The 19,390-nt window shown below is 50.4% G+C and overlaps 1 protein-coding gene across 2 annotated transcripts in view; it reads left to right on the top strand.

Moving 5' to 3' along the window:
* Positions 1-970: 970 nt before the first annotated feature.
* The window catches only part of LRRK1 (leucine rich repeat kinase 1), a 95,016-nt gene continuing 76,596 nt past the window's right edge, over positions 971-19,390 (top strand). Inside the window, exons 1-4 of one of the 2 annotated variants that reach the window (XM_066238763.1) lie at positions 971-1,119; positions 3,430-3,550; positions 3,648-3,694; positions 7,304-7,519. In XM_066238763.1, coding sequence (XP_066094860.1) covers positions 7,423-7,519 — 97 coding nt within the window. In that variant the 5' untranslated portion in view covers positions 971-1,119; positions 3,430-3,550; positions 3,648-3,694; positions 7,304-7,422. Of the gene's footprint in view, positions 1,120-3,429; positions 3,551-3,647; positions 3,695-7,303; positions 7,520-19,390 lie in introns of those variants that run through there. The other variant, XM_066238764.1, reaches the window with a different exon arrangement.

The raw sequence follows: 19,390 nt of genomic DNA, 5'->3' as shown, positions 1-19,390 counted from the left end.
GCGTGTCCGCGGGGTCGCATGAGGGGCCCTGCGGCTGCCCGGCTTTTGTGAAACGACAGTGAGGGTGGTGGCGATCTGTCTCTGTGCCTTGCGCTAAAGCCCGGGAATGTCCCACTCGTGACATTGCATGCGGGGAGCCTAGAGTGCAGGTACTACTAGAGTGGAGAGTCGTCGCTTCTGTTCCCCGCAGGCTTCCCTTTCTCTCGTGGGCACCGGGCGGGGAATCTGATGTCCGCCTGCAGCGTGAACGTGCGTCTTTATGGCCCGCGTTTGGGTCACGGCCTCAATGGCGTGATGAACGCATTAGGTTGAAACAATAAATTGCCAACATTCCACCATGTTTTATCTACACTCCCTCCCCCAAGGAACCCCAATTTAAAATAATATCACCAAGTAGTGACATCTTGGTGCACATCCATTATTAAATTACTAAATGCATGTAGTGGAAGGGACCCAGTTTACAAATATTAAAGCTTTACAATATTAATACATGTTTCTCCACTGCTCTCTAACGAGTTGTGCACAAATGAATGTCGCCTGGTTTTTTGTGTGGTGTTTTTTGTTTTGTTTTTAATATTTACAGCCAGAGTGTACAGACAACATACCCAAGTCGGAGGTGAACCCCCGGGGTTTGCAGCGGGGCAGAGCAGAGGGGCAGTGAACGCTGCCTCCAGCCGAGAACCGGCCCATTTCTCGTCGCGCCCGCCCTGCGTGGAGGGAGCAGGGCCCCCAAAGCTAGAGGGGTTGTCGCGCTAGAAGGGCCCGTGGGTCCTGTTAGCTCCTCCCCCACCCCCCGGCAGGAGCGGTGAATTTGATCACCTGCGAATGCCGGCTAGGGAAACTGAGGCGGGCCAGGCCACGGCGCCTCCTTGTGCGAGTCCCCGGGGGACCCGCGGCGGCCGATCCTCGCCTTGCGCGCTCTTCACGCCGCCAGCCGCCCGCCCTCCCCGCCTGCGGGCGGCCACAGGATTGAGGAAGTGCGTCTGGGCCCGGCCCGGCCCCGCGCGCGCGGCCGGAGCGCAGTGGGCGGAGGGCAGTGACACGGCCAGGCCCCGGCCCGCCGGCTTCCGCCCGGTGCGCGCGCGCCCAGCCCCGTGGCCGCCGCCGCCGCGGTCTCAGGTAAGCGCTGTCCCGCGCCCCCCGCCTCCCGCCCCCCGCCCGGGGTTCTGGCTGCTGCCTGCGCCCGACCCGCGTGGAGCGCTGGGCCCTACAGCCCAGGCCGGCGCTCCCAGGGCCGCCGAGGGCGCGGGGCGACCCCAGCCTCACCGCCGCGCTCAGACCCTAAGCAGCCCGTCCGGTGGGTGGGGGGCGGGGAAGGAGCGGTGTGCGGAGCTCTGGAGCAGATCCCAGAAACTCCGCGCGGGACCGAGCCGGGGTGGGGGCAGCAGAGGCAAGAACCCAAAGAAGGAAAACAAACCAGGGTGTCCACACGGCTGCTCAGCCTTTGGCGCAAACCCCTTTTTCAACTTGGACCGCAACCGTGTGAGCGCGCGTGTGCGTGGCGTGAGTGTGAGCGCGCGTGTGCGTGGAGTAAATATGACCGCGTGTGTGCGTGAAGTAAATGTAAGCCTGCGTGTGTTGGAAAGGGACCGCCCGGAGTCGCTCCCTGCCCCAGGCGCGGCGGCGGCGGCGGCATGGTGATGCAGGAGGGCCCCGCGGGCCTCCGTCACTCTCCACAAAATCAAAGGCACACTGGGTGCCCAAGTATCCAGTCTCTGATTGATAAAATTCGCCGTCTCTCTGGGATCTCTGTGGTGACCTTCCCTGACAGGCATGAGAGGTGGAGTGAGTGACCAGGTGGAGCCAGGGAAGGCTTCGGGGCAGAGACAGAGTGATGGAGAATTTGGGGACCTCTGGGGGTCAGAGGGAGATGATGATGGGGACTTATAGGGGCGGGAGTGAGCCAGTGACTGAGAATTGGGGGACTTCCGTGGTCACAGTTTGAGGCCACAACGGTTTTCTCTCAAAAGTACATCCCAAGGCAGGTGTCAGAGAGGTAGAAAAACGAGAACCTCTCACCAAGTACGCTGTGTTAAGAGTTTGCCACTCATTGTCCCAGAGTCCCCCAGACATTATTATAAAGGGACAAGAATGTGCCCAGTTTCAGGGTCACATCTGATGCCTTCTGTGATCTAACTTCATTATCTTTGCTTCTGTCCTGGGAGAATGAAGACGTTAAAAGCATACATTTGAAGTTAATACAAAATGTTGAAGGCAAACTGTCATTGAAAAATAAATTTAAAATAATAATAATAATAATAATAATAATACAAACCTCACACTTAATTTTGTGCCTAAAGAAGACTTTGGGGGTCTGACAGACCTTTCCGCCATCCGGACTTCCACATCTCTGGGCTTGGCCCTGTCTTCAACTCTGTTGCTCAGTTGCTAGGATTTAGGCTCCATTGTGGGCCCTCTTTCCTTGAATTTAGTCTATTAGCAAGCCCTGTTGGGTTTACCCCTAAAATGTGTCCAGGTCCATCCCCTTCTTTCTCGAAGCTTACACCCCAGTCCAAGGTACAGCTAGTGCTCGACTTACAACCATGATTGGTTCCGACAGACCAGTCGTAACACAATTTGGTCGTAAGTTGAGTAGGCTCTTATGTACAATACTGTGAAATGATGTTATAAAAATCTTTAAGTCATATTTTATCATAATTTTCTTTCATTGTTGTTATATATCATAATTTTCTTTGTTCATTTTATGCTGTTTGTATCATCTCTACACCATTTAGTTCCTTATTTTTACATTCGTCAGGTTTAAGTAAAACACTGCATTACCAGTATAACTGGTTTAATATTTGCAAAGACAATTTCCTCTTGGTAGTCATCTTGGGAGGGGTTTGATGAAAAATATCCAAGACACAAACACAAATTGCTGTACCGAGTCTGGGATAACAGTTGAGATGGTGCACACGGAGATGGTAGTGCTGCCGGAAGCTGGTCCACACTGTCGTACGCCCAGCTGGGCAACGCTTGCGCTGCCAGACACGGAGCAGTCATGGCTGGCGATTATGGTCCTAAAGTCGAATGGTCGTAAATTGCATAGGTCGTAAGACGATCAATATTTGTACCAGCATCCTATACTCTTATAGTCCTCCCCTCCCCCCTCGGTTTGGCAGCCAGAGTAATTATTTTTAAAAATAGGTAAATCAGATAACACCGTTGGTGTGCTTGGAACCCTTCAATAGTTTCTCTTTGTGAGTGGCATGGAGTTCAGGACCTAATCTGGCCTCTGCCATCTCAGACCACCTGGCCATTGTCTCCCCCACCCCGACTACCCTGTCCCCTCACTCTCCAGCCCATGGCCTCTGCTGCCCCTTGAGTTTAAACCCAGCCTCTCTCTTTCACATCCCTCTTTCTGTGTCCTTCTTGGGGTCTCGACTCTGTTCCCACTTCACCTGTTTTGACCTCTTTAATTCCCTGCAGGTCTTCACCGGAGCTCCAGGAGTCGGAGGCCATCCCTCAGTGCCTACCTGGCTCACCGCGGCATCTGTACTCCCAGAACCGTCCTGGAGGTGCCCCAGCCACCCTGGCACAGTGACCGATAGTTAGTGGCCAGCCTGAACTTGATTGCGGTTTCACCATCCTGATCGGCTTCTGGTGCTCATCCGGGGTTGAGCGGTATTCCTTTCTCCCGTCTGCAGGTCCGGGATATTATGACATCTGGAAATCCGTTCAGCATCTTTCGTAGGTAAGCCAGGAGAGGTCAAGGCAGTGATTTTCAACCGCTGGTCCGCCAGAAATTTTATGCCGGTCCACGAAAGAGTTAACTATGGTGATGTAGGACGATGGTGGAGTCTACAAGCATTGGGTCTACAGCCACGGACTGGCGGTTGAAAACCAGTGAGTCCAGGGATGCCACTGGTACCATGGGATGTCTAAGGACCATGTGAGTGGCATGGAGTTCAGGACCTAATCTGGCCCACCATCTCCACCAGGCTTTTGATTCAACCAAGAACTGGGTGCTGTGAGCACTTCTCACATGCGTAACTGGCGAGCGTCTTCCAGTTCGTTCCTTACCTCTGGCTGTCCGTTCCTAAGCCTCCCAAAAAGACGAGTGAGCAGTTTCCTAATCTTCTGTGATTTTTACCTGCCAGAAACTTTAGAGTAGGTACTTTCCTACCCAGTCGCTGTAAGTTTCATGAACTCCCAAAGTTCCCTCTTCAAGGAAAGAGCCCAAGAGAGAAACATTTGTAACATGAGTGTCTGATTCCCTTTTTCTTTTTCTTTCTTTCTTTTTTTTTTTTTTTTGGTCATTTCTTTTGTATTAAGCATTTGGGTTTCTCCACCAGGACAGTTGTAGAGAATTGGCACAAGAAAATTGGTGAGGTGTTTAAAACATGTTAAAAGAACCATCCTGCAGGAAAAAAAAAAAAGAGAGAGAAAAACTCTCAAAGCCACCTTTAGGTTGCAGGCGGTATAAGTACCAGAAAACGTGTCATAGACAACCATGATTTGTTGCGTTGGTCTCAACCCAAAAGAAGCAGGAAGAAGCAAAGATCCGTCTCAGGGCATTGAGCAAAACTTAAGTTACCTCATCTTCAAACTTCTTACCTCTGTGCCGAAGCCAAAATACAAAATTATAATTCAAAAACAGCTCCTCTGGCAAAAAAAAAAAAAAAATCCCTCCACTGGTAAAGTGATTTTCAAAAGGAAACTGAAAATAAAAAGAGGAACAGAGTATACTGGGTGAAGGTTGGCCTAAAATATTTTAAGGATACATATTTTTTTAAAAACGTACAAACATTACAGCGCAGGGACACTTCTGTTTTCAGAAGGAACGTCTGCCCACCAGCGTTTGGATTTTTGAAGTGTGTTGGGTATATTTGGTCGCAGACTTTGAGGAGTGATGAGGAACAGAGAGCCAGTGTTCTGCTTGCTCTCTGGATGGGACTGGAAGCCTGTATTTTTAAAAATAGAGGTTCTGCTTTGTGTCTTTGTCCTGTCCCCGTCCCCAGTTAATTTTGCTCAAGGCCCACCATGTTGTTGTTTGTTTGGGGGGGGTGGAGGGGGTGCTTGGAAAACCTGCTCACTGGGAGATAGCACGTCTGCAACCCAGCACGGAGATTCTGAGCTTGTTCATCACAGCCTGCTGGCCTCCCAGTCACCCTCCTGTTGCTGTAAGAATTTCTCTGGCTCTGTCACAGAAATCTCAAAATCTCACAAGCAGCCCAGTGAGGTTGCGGGGGGCAGGAGGCATCTTTGCATGTCTGTTTTTAGCAGAGGAGGAAACTGAGGCACGTGTCTGTTTCCCCTTGAGGTTACGCTGGGATACATGACAGAGACCATCCAAGCCTTTGACCTTCACGCTGTGCTTTTTTTTTTTCTTTCCATATTGTCTTGAGGATCATGTACATGACCTTCATTTTTTTTTAATTTTTTTTTTTTTAGCAACATTCTCACTCTCCATTTCAGAGAATGGTTGCTAATTACCCCAGCCTTCATGCACAGTATAGAAAAATAGACAAACGCTAACAGGAACGCATGCATTTCACATGGCAAACGGCCTTCGCATCATGCAGTTTACCCTGTGATGCAGTTTACACTTGCTCTGGGCCAGGGTCTTGCCCACAAGGTGCTTCTAGTCATTGAATCATCGAAGCAGAGTGGGCACTTATGTGGCGGGACCTCCCCACAACATGCTCAGTTGGAGCCCAGAGGAGACAGCAGCCTCATTAGTCTTAGGAGACGAGTCTTTTTTTTTTTTTTTTTTATTCATTTTTAGAGAGGACAGAGAGAGGGAGGGAGAGAGAAGGGGGGGAGGAGCTGGAAGCATCAACTCCCATATGTGCCTTGACCAGGCAAGCCCAGGGTTTTGAACCGGCAACCTCAGCATTTCCAGGTCGACGCTTTATCCACTGCGCCCCCACAGGTCAGACAGGAGACGAGTCTTCATCTACCTCAGTCTCTCCTGCTAGTTCATGCGAGATAATTGTCCGTGGTGGCGGCTGCCCTGTGCACTGTGGCATGTTCAGCAGTGTCCCTGACCTCTACCCACTAGATGCCTGTAGCACCTCCACCCCTCAGCTGTGACAACCAAAAATGCCTCCAGGCGTTGCCAACTATACCCTGGGGCGCCAAGAGGGCAGGCGCAATGCAGGGGCCCCCTTCTCTTACCCCTGGGGCTCAAACTGAGGTGGCTGCATGACTGGTACCCACGCCCCCCAGACCCCGCCTCTCTGGGATGGTCGTCCGGTTGCTGCTTTGGAATGATGCCCACCTCTGGACTTTCAGAAGAGTCTGTCCTGGGCAAAGGGAAGGTCCTGTGTTGTGACTCACTATAATCGTTTCTGCCACACCCCAGCTGTGAGCCCCTAAGGGCAGGAGCCTCACAGGAGCTATGTGTTGTTTCAACGATGATTGGACCCTTGAGCAGTAGGTATTTCTGCCATTGTTGGGGGTTCCTTCCAGATTCTTCTCAGGTCAACACCATTGGAGCCCAGCTCTGAGGTGGAATGGGGGACCTCTGTGCTTACCCTGTCCCCACCTGACCAAGGGTGGCTGGACAGATGGACTGTGCAGAGGGAGGTTGCCCAGAAGAAGGAACCAGTAGAAACATGCACGTGTGCAGGAAGGGACCATACAATTAAGAAAAGCTTCCTGCCTGACCTGTGGTGGCGCAGTGGATAAAAGCGTCGACCAGAAACACTGAGGTCGCCGGTTCAAAACCCCAGGCTTGCCTGGTCAAGGCACATGTGGAAGTTGATGCTTCCTGCTCCTCCCTCTGTTCTTTCTATCTCTTTCCTCTCTCTGTGTCTCCTCTCTCTAAAAAAATGAATAAGTAAAAATAAAAAAAAAAGGCCCTGGCCGGTTGGCTCAGTGGTAGAGCGTCGGCCTGGCGTGCAGAAGTCCCGGGTTCGGTTCCCAGCCAGGGCACACAGGAGAGGTGCCCATCTGCTTCTCCACCCCTCCCCCTCTCCTTCATCTCTCTCTCTTCCCCTCCCACAGCCGAGGCTCCATTGGAGCGAAGATGTCCCGGGCGCTGGGGATGGTTCCTTGGCCTCTGCCCCAGGCGCTAGAGTGGCTCTGGTCGCAACAGAGCGACGCCCCGGATGGGCAGAGCATCGCCCCCTGGTGGGCAGAGCATCACCCCTGGTGGGCGTGCCGGGTGGATCCCGGTCGGGCGCATGCTGGAGTCTGTCTGACTCTCCCCCCCGTTTCCAGCTTCAGAAAAATACAAAAAAAAAAAAAAAAAAAAAAAAAAAGACAAAGCTTTAAAAATATATATCTCTATAAAGAAAAGCTTCCTGATTTTCTGAATGCATTTATTTATTTATTTATTTATTTATTTAACCACCAGAACGAGCCAGCTTTCTGCTCAGCCATGACCGCGTGTCCATGCCTTAGACCACCCCAGGAGCAGCGGCAGCGGTGACCACGGCCAGCGTTCATCCGGGGGAGCCGCCGCCCCGAGGGTTGATGGCTGGCATGTCACAGCAACCGCCCAGCATGTACTGGTGTGTGGGACCAGAGGGGTCAGCCGTGTGTCCAGAACGCACCATGGATGTACATAATGGTAAGGATGGGGCCGGCTGGGCTGGCCAAGCCTGCTGTGCAGGTGCCACTGCGGGCGGTGGGGGGACAGGCCATGTAAAAACAAAGGGTTTCCAACTGAAGGATCCAAGTTGTTTGCTACATTGTGCATTATAAAATATCATACTTTTCCTTTTTTTTTCAGAGACAGAGAGTCAGAGAGAGGGATAGATAGGGACAGACAGACAGGAACGGAGAGAGATGAGAAGTATCAATCAGTTTTTTTGTTGCGACACCTTTGTTGTTCATTGATTGCTTTCTCATATGTGCCTTGACCGTGGGCCTTCAGCAGACCGAGTAACCCCTTGCTCGAGCCAGCGACCTTGGGTCCAAGCTGGTGAGCTTTTGCTCAAACCAGATGAGCTCGCGCTCAAGCTGGCGACCTCGGTGTCTCAAACCTGGGTCCTCAGCATCCCAGTCCTTCGCTCTATCCACTGCGCCACCTCCTGGTCAGGCAAAATATTATACTTCTGATTGTAAATGCAGAACAAACAAACAAAAAAGAACAAATGTTCATTGCAGAAAACATAAACTCTACAGATAAGCTAAGGGCAGGACAGTGGCCGTAATTACCCTTACACTGTCACCTATCCCCAGCCTGTGGTCTTGTTGTGTAGACACTGCTCACAAAAATTAGAGGGTATTTTATCGCTTCATAGTCATTTTGAAATATCCCCTAATTTTTGTGAGCAGTAGATTTACCTTGTGTGAGAATAATATCCAACATGGGATGGGTGTTTTTCTTTTTTATTGTTGTTTGTTCGCTACATTTATTTGATCTGTGTTTCTGTCAAAGTAACCAATTAAGAAAGATTAAGAGCATGGCTTGTCATCCCAAGTATATATAAAACCAGGAGATCGCCTTTTATGGTTGTGCAAAACATACAGGAAAGGAAAAATGAGTAACCCTCCTTCGACTCTTAAAACATGCTTTGGAAATGATAGCATTTCTCATAATACTTCCAAGGAGAGTTTTTTTATTTTGGGGTTTTTTTGGTAACGGGTATGCGTGTGTGCGTGCTCAGTGTGTTTTGTTTTTTTTCACATCCCTCCCTCTTTTAACCTGCGCCTCACCTTGTGCTTGTTTAGAATGGGTAATCCTTTCAAAGGCCGTGCCCAGGTGAGCACCTGGGTGCCGTGGGCTCTGTGTGTGCCTGTGTCCTGTGTCTGTGCCACTCAATCACGTCACAGGAAGGAACCTTGCAAGCTGATGAGCCTGGTCCCGCCAAAGAGCCCTGGGCCAGGACGCTGGGCAGTCTGTTCTGACAAGATAAAAGCCGTGAGAGGTTCTTGCTTCCTGGAGACACTGGTCAGAGGGAAAAACCTGTCTTGCCGCCTGAGGTGAGGCTCCCTGGCCGGTGGAGACGGTGAGAGGGAAGTTCTAGATACTTCAGGCAGAGAACCCCTTGATTGGGAGGCTCTTCTGGAAGTAGAGGGTGAGGGGTAGTTGGACAGACATCTTCCAGGGGGGACTCACCTCCCCCCCACCACCTCTCCGTGAGGGGTCCTAACCTCACCCGCCTCTCAGAACACGGGTCTCCACGGGACCAGCATGGACCAGAGGAACGGAGGGAACAGTCCAGACGGTCTGCACATCCTAGGTTTTTACAAAGTAGCTGCTTTCAACATCTTTGTCTTTTTACTTTGGCTTTTTCAAATCTGGGTTTTAAAAAAAAAAAATCTTAATAGAAGAGCCAGGCAACTTGCTCAAGGGCAGGGGCTGTTTTCTAGCCTTCCGGAAATAGAAGTGGCAAATCAACAAAAGTAGGAAGGCTTCCCCAGGGAGCCTCACGGAAGCAGTTTTACAAAGGACCTGGCTGTGCTGATGTGCCTTTCAGAGTGTGGCTGCCAACCCACTTCTTTAACCTGTTCCGAAGGACGGTGGTGTCCTGCCCCGGCCTGCTGGACTGAGCTCACACACTCAGTGGGATGGACAGGCTTTGCTGTGGTCAGTGGGGCACCCTGCTTCTCCCCCTCCAGCCTGGTCACAGATAAGGAATCCTTACTGAGGGGGGGTGAAGGGCAGGGAGGGTGAGCAGGGACTGAGGGGTGGCAGAAATGTCTGGGGGCACCCATCTATGGGGGCGGCAGTGAGGAGAGCTGTGTTTCACGCCCGCAAAGACCCACCCAACTATAGAAGCTCTTGACTTGATGGTACTTTTAACGTTTCACCTGAATCTGAGGCTTGTCTCTTCTCTTGAATGGGCTTGATTGCCTCTAGCAATGGGGAGCTCACTACCTCTCAAGCAGCACCGGCCTTCCTGTTAGGGAGTTTATGCGGGCAGAAACCGGTCCTGCTGTCATTGAGTCTAACTAACTCCACCCCCCCCCCAGGCTGTTCAGAACTTTTAACCCCGCCCTTGCTGTCACTAAACGCAGGTGCTTTGCCCTCCCTGTGGATTGCTGTTTAGGCTGAGAACCTATTCCACTCCCTGCAAGAGCAGACAGCTCGTAGCTTCTCATTTCTCACTTGGGGATCGCTGAGCTTTTGTTCCTTAACCTGTGGACTAACCATTAGGCCATGGCCGCCTGGGCCTTGGGGAACAGCTCCCTCCACTCTGAGGTGGGCAGGCTCTCGGGAGCAGCCCCATCCATTCACTCATTCTCAGTGGCCAGAGCCTGAGGGTCAGTTAGAGACTCAGCCCTCACCCGCTGCCCACCCTACCCCCACATTTGCCCCATTCATGAGGCGTGGGCAGGACACTCCCACCTGATGGCCTCTGTCCCCCACCCCCACCCTGGGCAGAAGCCCAGGCCCGCCTGGCAGGTATGCAGTAGCCAAGAGGGAGTTCCTTTCCAGCCAACCTACCTGGCCCCAGAGAGGTCCTTGGCCTGTGAGCAGGGAGGTCCCAGTGAAGGACAAAGATTGTTTCCCACCTGCCTGATCTCTTGGTCCATGTGAGTCAGACCTCGAAGGACCCATAAAGAGGGATTTTTGTGACGTTCTCTCGTTATCTGGGAGTGCATTCCTCCCTCCTGATAACATGTGAATCCAAACCGTAGTGTTTGAATTTCCAACACCTGTTCAGGAACCCCAGTGAACAAAAACGGGGACTTTCACCATCCCAGTGACCCCTGTGTCCAGTTGGTCCGATTCCTCTGAACCCTCTTGTTAATCATGGAGTGACCTTTGTCATCAAGAAAAAGAGAAAGAAAAATAAAAAATAAAAACAAAGGCTGGAAGCATGCATATTAAACCATAGAACCCTTCTGAGCCCAGAATCCTGAGGTACAGCAGGAATTTCACACATTCGTGAAAAATTCTTTTTTCAACTGTAAAGAATTTTTTTTTTTAGGGTGGTACGTCTCCTTGCGCGTCCTTGCTAGGGTTGTGGTGTGGCAGCTTTTATCTCGTCCGTGCCTCATTCATCAGCCGGTGGCCTGGGCACATCGTCGCCACACAAGGGGTTTAAAATCGCCTACCTGGTTGTTTCAGGAGCACTAAGGATTAAAAAGAACTTGCTTGTGGCCCTTGGAATGGACCAGAGATGTCTAGCTATTTCCAGCCATTGAAAAGGTGTGTGTGTGTGTGTGTGTGTGTGTGTGTGTGTGTTTTGTTTCTGGTCTGCTACGCACGGTCATCAGTTGTACACACACACGTTCTACAACCTTTTTTCACTTGAGTTACATCTTGGAGATTTATCTGTTTGTTTTTTTCACATATACGAAATTCAACGTCGGTTTAACCAGTCCCAAAGTAAAGTGCCTTTAGGATCTTTCTATATTTTGCTTATTATCTTCAGAGGTGAGTGTCACTGCCCACATGTATCTTCCAGCAGAATTGCAGGATCAGCGAATAAGCACATTAACAATGATCAGAGCGGTCCCGACCTGTGGTGGCGCAAGTGGGTGAAGCGCCAGCCTGGAACGCTGAGGTTGCCGGTTCGAAACCCTGGGCTTGCCTGGTCAAGGCGCATGTGAGAAGCAGCTACGAGTTGATGCTGTATACTCTTACCCCTCTTCTCTCTCCTCTCTCTAAAAATCAATCAATTAAAAGTTATCAAAGTAATAGACACCCATTGAAAGAAGCAGATGATGCAGAAGTATAAGGCAAAGCCCCACATCCCAAAGGGGGTTCCCTTTCCTGCGTCTGGCTCTCGGTATGCGGGTCGTTGCCATTTCTTATGGAAAGAACAGACCCGAGTATCTCTTGCTCTATCTGAGGGGACAGTGCCCGTGTTGGCCTGCTTATCATGACCGATGACAATGTCCTCCACTTTCACACATCTCCCCTCCAGTCCCACTTAATTCTGTCTACGTGGACTCGTCGCCACAGGGACTCCATGGTCAGTGTGGCCCAGGAGGTGGTCACCCACATCTCCCTTTTCACCTGCATTCCCCTCCTCCCATCACTGACTCAGATCTCTTCCTTTGAGCCCTTGTTTATATCTGGATCCGATTATCAGGGCAAGTCCTCAGAAAGGATTTACGGAGACAGGGAGAGAGAGTGGGCATTCCTGACACGAACATGAAAGCATGTTTATGTCACCTCCCCCGTGATCCCGACTGGAAACCGCCCACTGTCAGAGCTTGGACGAGCCTGCTCCGCGGCCATCTGATGTGGTCTGAGTCTCCTGGCTCCGTGGGCAACGTGGGCAACAAGTTTTCCTCTCCCTGGCAGCTTGTAGGCTCCGGTCTCCTGAAATTTCATAACCAAAGATGGAGTAGAAGGGTCTTTTCTTCCCCCCTGGTGCTGCTTCACTCTCAAGGAGGCCAGAGTGGACCTCTTTTGGGCCTGGAAAGGTCCCTGTGTTTGCTCTGGTGCTGTTTCCCTCCTCCGTTGGCTTCTCTTTTGTATCTTGTTTTGTTTGTGTTTTTCTGGGACTCCTGTTCGGTAGGATCCACGTTGCCTGTGGCTGGTGTTTTCTGCCACATGTTCCAACTCTTCCTTTTTCTCCTCACGTCTGAAAGATGTCCTGGGCCTGACCTGTGGTGGCGCAGTGGATAAAGCGTCGACCTGGAAATGCTGAGGTTGCCGGTTCAAAACCCTGGGCTTGCCTGGTCAGGGCACATATGGGAGTTGATGCTTCCAGCTCCTTCCCCCTTCTCTCTGTCTCTGTTTCTCTCTCTCCTTCTCTCTCTCCTCTCTGAAGATGAATAAATAAAATTTTTAAAAAAGCATAAAATAAAAAAAAATGAAAGATGTCCTGGACTTTACCTTCCAACCTCCCTTCCTCCCTGAATATTTTATTCTATTATCCACTTTTACTTATAAAAACCTCTTTCAGGTGTACAACATAGTGATTAGTGGTATATATACCTTATGAAGCGACCCCACACACACAAGTCTGATACACAGTTACGACAATATTATTAACTCTATTCCCTGTGCTATACTTCACATCCCCGTACTGTTTTTATAACTGGCAGCTTGTACTTCTTTACTTTGTGTGTGTGTGTGTGTGTGTGTGTCAGAGACAAAGAGAGAGACAGAGAGAGGGACAGATAGGGACAGACAGACAAGAAGGGAGAGAGATGAGAATTCTTTGTTGCGGCACCTTAGTTGTTCATTGATTGCTTTCTCATATGTGCCTTGACCGGGGGGCTACAGCAGAGCGAGTGACCCCTTGCTCAAGCCAGTGACCTTGGTTTCAAGCTGGTGAGCTGTGCTCAAACCAGATGAACCTGCGCTCAAAGCCGGTGATTTCCGGGTTTCGAACCTGGGTCCTCTGTGTCCCAGAGCAGTGCTCTATCCACTGCGTCACCACCTGGTCAGGCTGTACTTCTTTACTTTTTAAATTACTTTTCCCATTGATTTGCGGGGGTGGGGTGGGGGGTGGGGGGGAGGGTACAGGGGGAGAAAGAGAGAGAGAGAGAGAAGCATCAACTCATTTGTCTCACGTAACTGTTCCGTTTAGTAGCGCGCCATTGATTGCTTCTCATACGTGCTTTGACTGGGGATCGAACCCACAACCTTGGCCTCCCAGGTGGATGCTTTATCCACCGAGCTATCCAGCCAGGGCCACAATTTGTGCTTCTTAATACACTGTTTTTGCCCAGCCCCACCCCCACCCCAACCCATGATCCTCAGGTCTCTCCATTTCCACCTTTCTCCCTCACATTATTCTTCCTTGCAATGTCATGGTTGATAAAAGCACACGGTGAGTCCTCCGCCGTTGCCCATGGTCTAGAGACTTTGGCGATTGCCTCCAGCGTGTCACTTGCTCAACACGTTCTCCTCCTGGGCGCTTCCTTCCAGAGATCCAGACATTTGATTACACTCAGCAACATGTTTTGGAGAGAGCGCTCTAGACGGCCCGTTGTGCGCTTCCTGCTGCATGGCTGAGGGCACCCTCAAAGGATGTCTGTTTCGCTGGCTTCGAGTGCTGCCAACCCCGATAACGCCTCGTAAAGGCCCCCGTTGGTCTTTCAGCTTTTCACGGACTGGCTCGACCGGTCATCATTAAGCGTTGCTTAGATCTGTGTTATGAAGATTACAGACTCACTGATTACAGACTATAATCTTCATCCAACATCAGGGCGGTTGAACTCGTGCACGAAATTTCTGGCAGATCGGCATCCGCCCGCAGACAGCCCGTTGAAAACCACTTAGATCAGCGATTCCCTGGGGGTTTTGAGGGCTGCTGATGTAGGTCTGTTCTTCCTCCTTCAGCCCGCTGAACTCTTATCTCTAGAGGAGGACTCCATCCCATCAACACTGCGGTACCTTGAGTCACAGTTTCTATGGGGAAGTCAGGATAAATGAAGCTTTTTAACATCTATTTATTTCTTCTTTTAAAAAATGAATCTAGCATCTTTCAAAAATGACCAAGTTTTTTTTCTCTTCTCTTTGTATCATTAACTTGTGAGTTTTAACTCACTGGACTTTTTGATGCTAAATTTACTTATCTTTGGCCAGCAAGAGCCCCTTTGGGCTGGCTCCTCTATCTTTGTACATGCCCTCAGTAGACTTGGAAATAACTTACTCACTTTTTGGTGTGACAAGATACCCCAGGCCATGTGGTCCCATTCCAGCCTCTGACCTGCCACCTTCCATTTCAGTGACCTCATGATTTAATTCTCCTTGGTGTATTCGTTTTATCTCCTTTCTCATTCCGGATATTGTTGACCAATCTTTCAACAAGATTGTTTCATGAATCCTTTGAAAGAACCAGCTTGGCACTGAGCTGTTGCTTCTTCCTATTATTATTTCTTTTTTTTTTCTATTAAATAATTGAATAGAAAATAATTAATTTTCTTCTTATGTGCTCCTCCTTTGGCCCTTCTTGAGGGGTATCCTCTCTCTCCTGGGAACTCTTTTCTTTTTAACTTGATCATTTGTCTTATTTATTGGAGCATGTAACTCTGGAATTCTGATGAGACACATTGTGAAGAGCTTCAAGCATCATCTTCCATGTCTCTTAATTTTTTTTAATCTGTGCTTTTAACCTCTTTTTTCTTTCTTTTTTTTTCCAAGTGAGAGGAGGGGAGATAGAGAGACAGACTCCCACATGCACCCTGACTGGGATTCACCTGGCAACCCCCCATCTGGGGCCAATGCTCTATCCATCTCGGGCCATGCTCGCAACTGAGCTATTTTTAGTGCCTGAGGTGGAGACTCCACAGAGGCATTCTCAGTGCCTGGGGCCGATGCTCTCGAATCAATTGAGCCATGGCTATGGGATGAGAAGAGAGAGACAGAAAAGAGGGATAGACGGGGAAGAGAAGGGGAAGAGGGATGGGAGAGAAGCAGATGGGCACTTCTCCTGTGTGCCCTGACTGGGAATCGAACCTGGAACATCCACACGCCAGGCTGGCACTCTACCACTGAGCCAACTGGCCAGGGCAGCTTTTAACCTCTTCTATGTCCAAGTGCAGCTCCCTCACCTTGGTTTTCCAGATTACCAATTTGTCCTCCAGCCCTATCTGTTCTGCCCTGCCATCCCTCCACTGCGTTTGACGGTTCAAATCTTCTCATTTTAATTTCCAAGCGTTTTAGTCGCTTCTTGTTTAGGGATGCCATGTCCTGCTCTCTCCAAGACATCATTCGTTGTTCTTACTTTAGGAATACCGGTTCTAGGTAGAGATAGGCCCCTGGGATGCTGGAAACCTGGAGCCCGAGGGTCTGCTTAGGAAGCTCGGGCACTGACTCCGTCTTTACACCCCCCAGCAGATGAGGGTGGGGGGTAGTTGCTGAAATCAAGTTTAATCGTTAGACAGGAGAGTCCAAAGTTTGCCTACTCTCCCCTATTTCAATGACTGGGTTTTCCACGCGTGATCCTCCCGCCTTCTTGAGCAGTAACTTCAGGGCGCGGAAAGCCAGGTGGGGCCTCAGATCTGATAAGACCCTGCCTTGCACAGGCTCTGTCACTGTGTACTGCTCACTTCCCCCTGGGGACACTCAGGCCCCAGGGTGACGGTGGCAGCGAGATATGTCTTGTCTTCTCCTCCTGCCCTGGAGGGTCAACATGCTTTTGGTGGTCCTGGGTCTTTGGCTACAGAAGCAAGAGACTTGCTTCAGTTTTGCTTTCTGTGGGGTGAGGGGGACATGAGCAAGGGGTCTCTTCCTGCTGATCGGTTGCCCGCCCTGTTGGCGGGCTCGCTTGGTTGGTGAAGTTGTGTGTTCCTCCTTTATGGTATTATTCATCTTCCTCAAAAGTCTGTGGGTGCATGGCCGGGTGTTGATCTTTGTGTTGGGATTCCCCGTAGTTGCCTGTGAAGGCAGCGTGGGGCACCGCCACCTGTGGAGAAAGTGGGGGGCAGGGAGGATGTAGTGGGCTGTGCTGGGGGTCCACCTGGAGTATTTCTTCTGGGTATCATCCCTCACCTGGATCCCACATTTCCCCTCCAGCACACCAGGGGGCAGAATCCTCAGCCCCTCACTGGCTGCCGAGCACAGTCTGCAGAGGGGCTCACGGAGGGTCTCCCTCCCCACAGTCCCCTGCTGGTGGCCTTGGGAGTCCTCCTGCCCCTCATCTACACCCAGACCCCCTCAGAGCACCCCGCCAAGCAAGCAAGAGACGGAACCCTGAAATAAATGTCCACTCCTTTCTCTTTCCCCATTGGGCAAGTTCCGTAACCTTGTCTGGAGTCCATTTCTGTTAGCAGAAGCAATAATAACATGATGATGCTACAAATAGGGCTTTTGGAACGACGGGTATCCTTTGGTTTTTATTTGGCTGTAAACCCTTGAAAGCGTAGAATTTCAAACATGGCTGACGCTCATTTTCAAACGTGTGTACGGCTGAAACAGGATGCTCCTCCACCCCCAGTTCTGATCACTAAATCATTTAATTACAGTTTTCATCAAAATTATGTTCACTTAAGTGAAAAATCTTTCTCGGCCTAATCTTCAGAATGCGTTTGGGAGAGTGGTGATGGGAGGGGACAAATTAACCCACTCTCTATGTCTCATGGAAGAAAACTCCTGGTAAAACCTGAAGTGCTGCTGCTATTCAAGAGTGTCTTTTAAAAGCCTAGCCGGGAGCTGTCCACAGGAAGGTCCAGTCGGCCAGAGGGAAATCATGGCGGGAGGGGTGAGTCAGGTTTCTGTGAGAGGCCACAGATGTGGAGAGAGGCCACAGACGTGGAGCCCCGGCATTCCTGGGTGGCTTGTGGTTCCCGAGGAATTGTGAAGTATCTCGCTCTCACGATCAGAAGAATCATTCACAAAAGCCAAGGGCCGTCTTGTCATCCAGCCTCGGTTTCTGTCAAACTGGAAGGATTTGGTCCCTATGCAAGTGGGCATTTCCATACAGGAAAGAGTCGTGAGCATGGCAGCCACAGAGCAGCGAGGGTCCGACTCAGACACACTACGCGCCCCCGCCCCAGAGGAGTCCGGCCCCCAGGAGCGTCGCCTCTGGCCCAGACTGATGACCTCAGAGCTTTGCCTTAGGTCAAAGGGGCTGGGGAGGCATGCTCTTCTCGTGGCATTATTTATTACACAGATGTGTTTGGGGGCGTTCCCTTTTAACCTTGCAGAGGCCATGTTGTTATAATCACCTGTCCGGTTCCCCGCACATTCACACATTAAACGTACCCGTATTAACTGACAAACTCTGCAACGCAAGCCACAGAAGACCCGCGATCCTGGTGTGTGGGTTCTTTCTCCTGTTCCTGGTTCCGGATCTGGAAGACAAATAGCAACCCTGGCCTGGCGGCAGGTCGGCTGGAGTCAGCTTTGTTGTTTGAAGTTGAGGGTGTGTGTCTCTGCCTGGAAGACATGCAGAGGAATGCGTTTGGGATAGTGGTGATGGGAGGGGACAAATTAACCAAGTCTCTGTGTCTCATGGAAGAAAACTCCTGGTAAAACCTGAAGTTCTGCTATTCAAGAGAGTCTTTTAAAAGCCTAGCCAGGAGCTGTCCACAGGGAGGACCGGTAGGCAGAGGAAAAGGAAGAGCAAATTGCTGCCTATATATTTTTTCCTTGCCTGTGTTTTAAAACTTTAGTTGTTTGAATCTGGTCATGTGGTTCAAAAACCATGTTTTCATCTATAATCCTTCCAGAATTTCTTTATACATTATATGTATATTTTTCTTACTTCTCCATATTTTACACATACGGTGGCTGATGATATATACTATTCTGTACCTTGTCACTTTCCTGCACACATTTGTATATAAAGGCTATCACGCCTGACCAGGCGGTGGCGCAGTGGATAGAGCGTTGGGACTGGGATGCAGAGGACCCAGGTTCGAGACCCCGAGGTCGTCAGCTTGAGCGCGGGCTCATCTGGTTTGAGCAAAAGCCCACCGTTGCTGGCTCAAGCAAGGGGTTGCTCAGTCTGGTCAAGGCACATATGAGAAAGCAATCAATGAACAACTAAGGTGTTGCAACGTGCAATGAAAAACTAATGATTGATGCTTCTCATCTCTCTTCGTTCCTGTCTGTCCCTGTCTATCCTTCTCTCTGACTCACTCTCTGTCTCTGTAAAAAAAAAAAAGGCTATCACCACTATCACTACCATCATCATCACCATCACCACCACCATCACCATCATCACCATCACCATCATCACCACCATCACCACCATCACCATCATCACCATCATCACCATCATCACCATCATCACCATCATCATCATCACCACCATCACCACCATCATCATCACCGCCATCAGCACCATCACCACCATCACCACCATCACTATCACCATCAGCACCATCACCACCATTACCACCATCACCATCATCACCATCATCACCATCACTATCACCATCTCACCATCATCACCATCACCACCACCATCATCACCATCATCATCACCACCACCACTGTCATCATCATCACCATCACCACCATCACCATCACCACCATCATTACTATCACCACCATCAGCAACACCACCAGCACCATGACCATCATCAGTGTCTTCCACAACCATACATGTCACTTTATGGTCAGAGCTAAGCGTGGACACTGCAGTGTGCCAGAACTGCCACTTGGGTGCGTAGCTCAGCTCCTCACTTGCCCTCCGTCGAGATGTCCTCTCCGCGATAGGATGCAGTGAGAGCAGACCCAGCACACAGGGCCCCGGGGGAGGGGAGGGGCCCCGGGGTGTTCTGTACCCCACCCCAGCAGGAGGTCACGGGAGCTGCCCTGAGAATCACAAAGCCACAGGAGATCCAAAATGGTTCTTCACTTGGATCTCAGAGAAACGTGTCACCTCTCACTTGTGCCTTCTATTGTTCGATCAGCAGCCCCTACTCACTGCCCGAGCCTGAGCTTGGTAAATCAGACTCAGAAACCCACCCGCTTGTTTGAGCTGACATGACAGATCTCAGATGTCCGAGAGGTACGAGAGGTACGATGAAACATGCAGATGTCACGGATTTTTAGACACATGCCAAATTGCTAACTTTCTTTCCAGGCACACTGACGAGAGCTAGCATGTGTCTGCAGCCCACAGAGGTC

Source organism: Saccopteryx bilineata, chromosome 7 (genome assembly GCF_036850765.1).
Source record: "Saccopteryx bilineata isolate mSacBil1 chromosome 7, mSacBil1_pri_phased_curated, whole genome shotgun sequence".
In the NCBI taxonomy this organism is placed as follows: domain Eukaryota; kingdom Metazoa; phylum Chordata; class Mammalia; order Chiroptera; family Emballonuridae; genus Saccopteryx; species Saccopteryx bilineata.
Note: the sequence above shows the minus strand (reverse complement) of the source record. Positions and strands in the feature narration are given on the sequence as shown.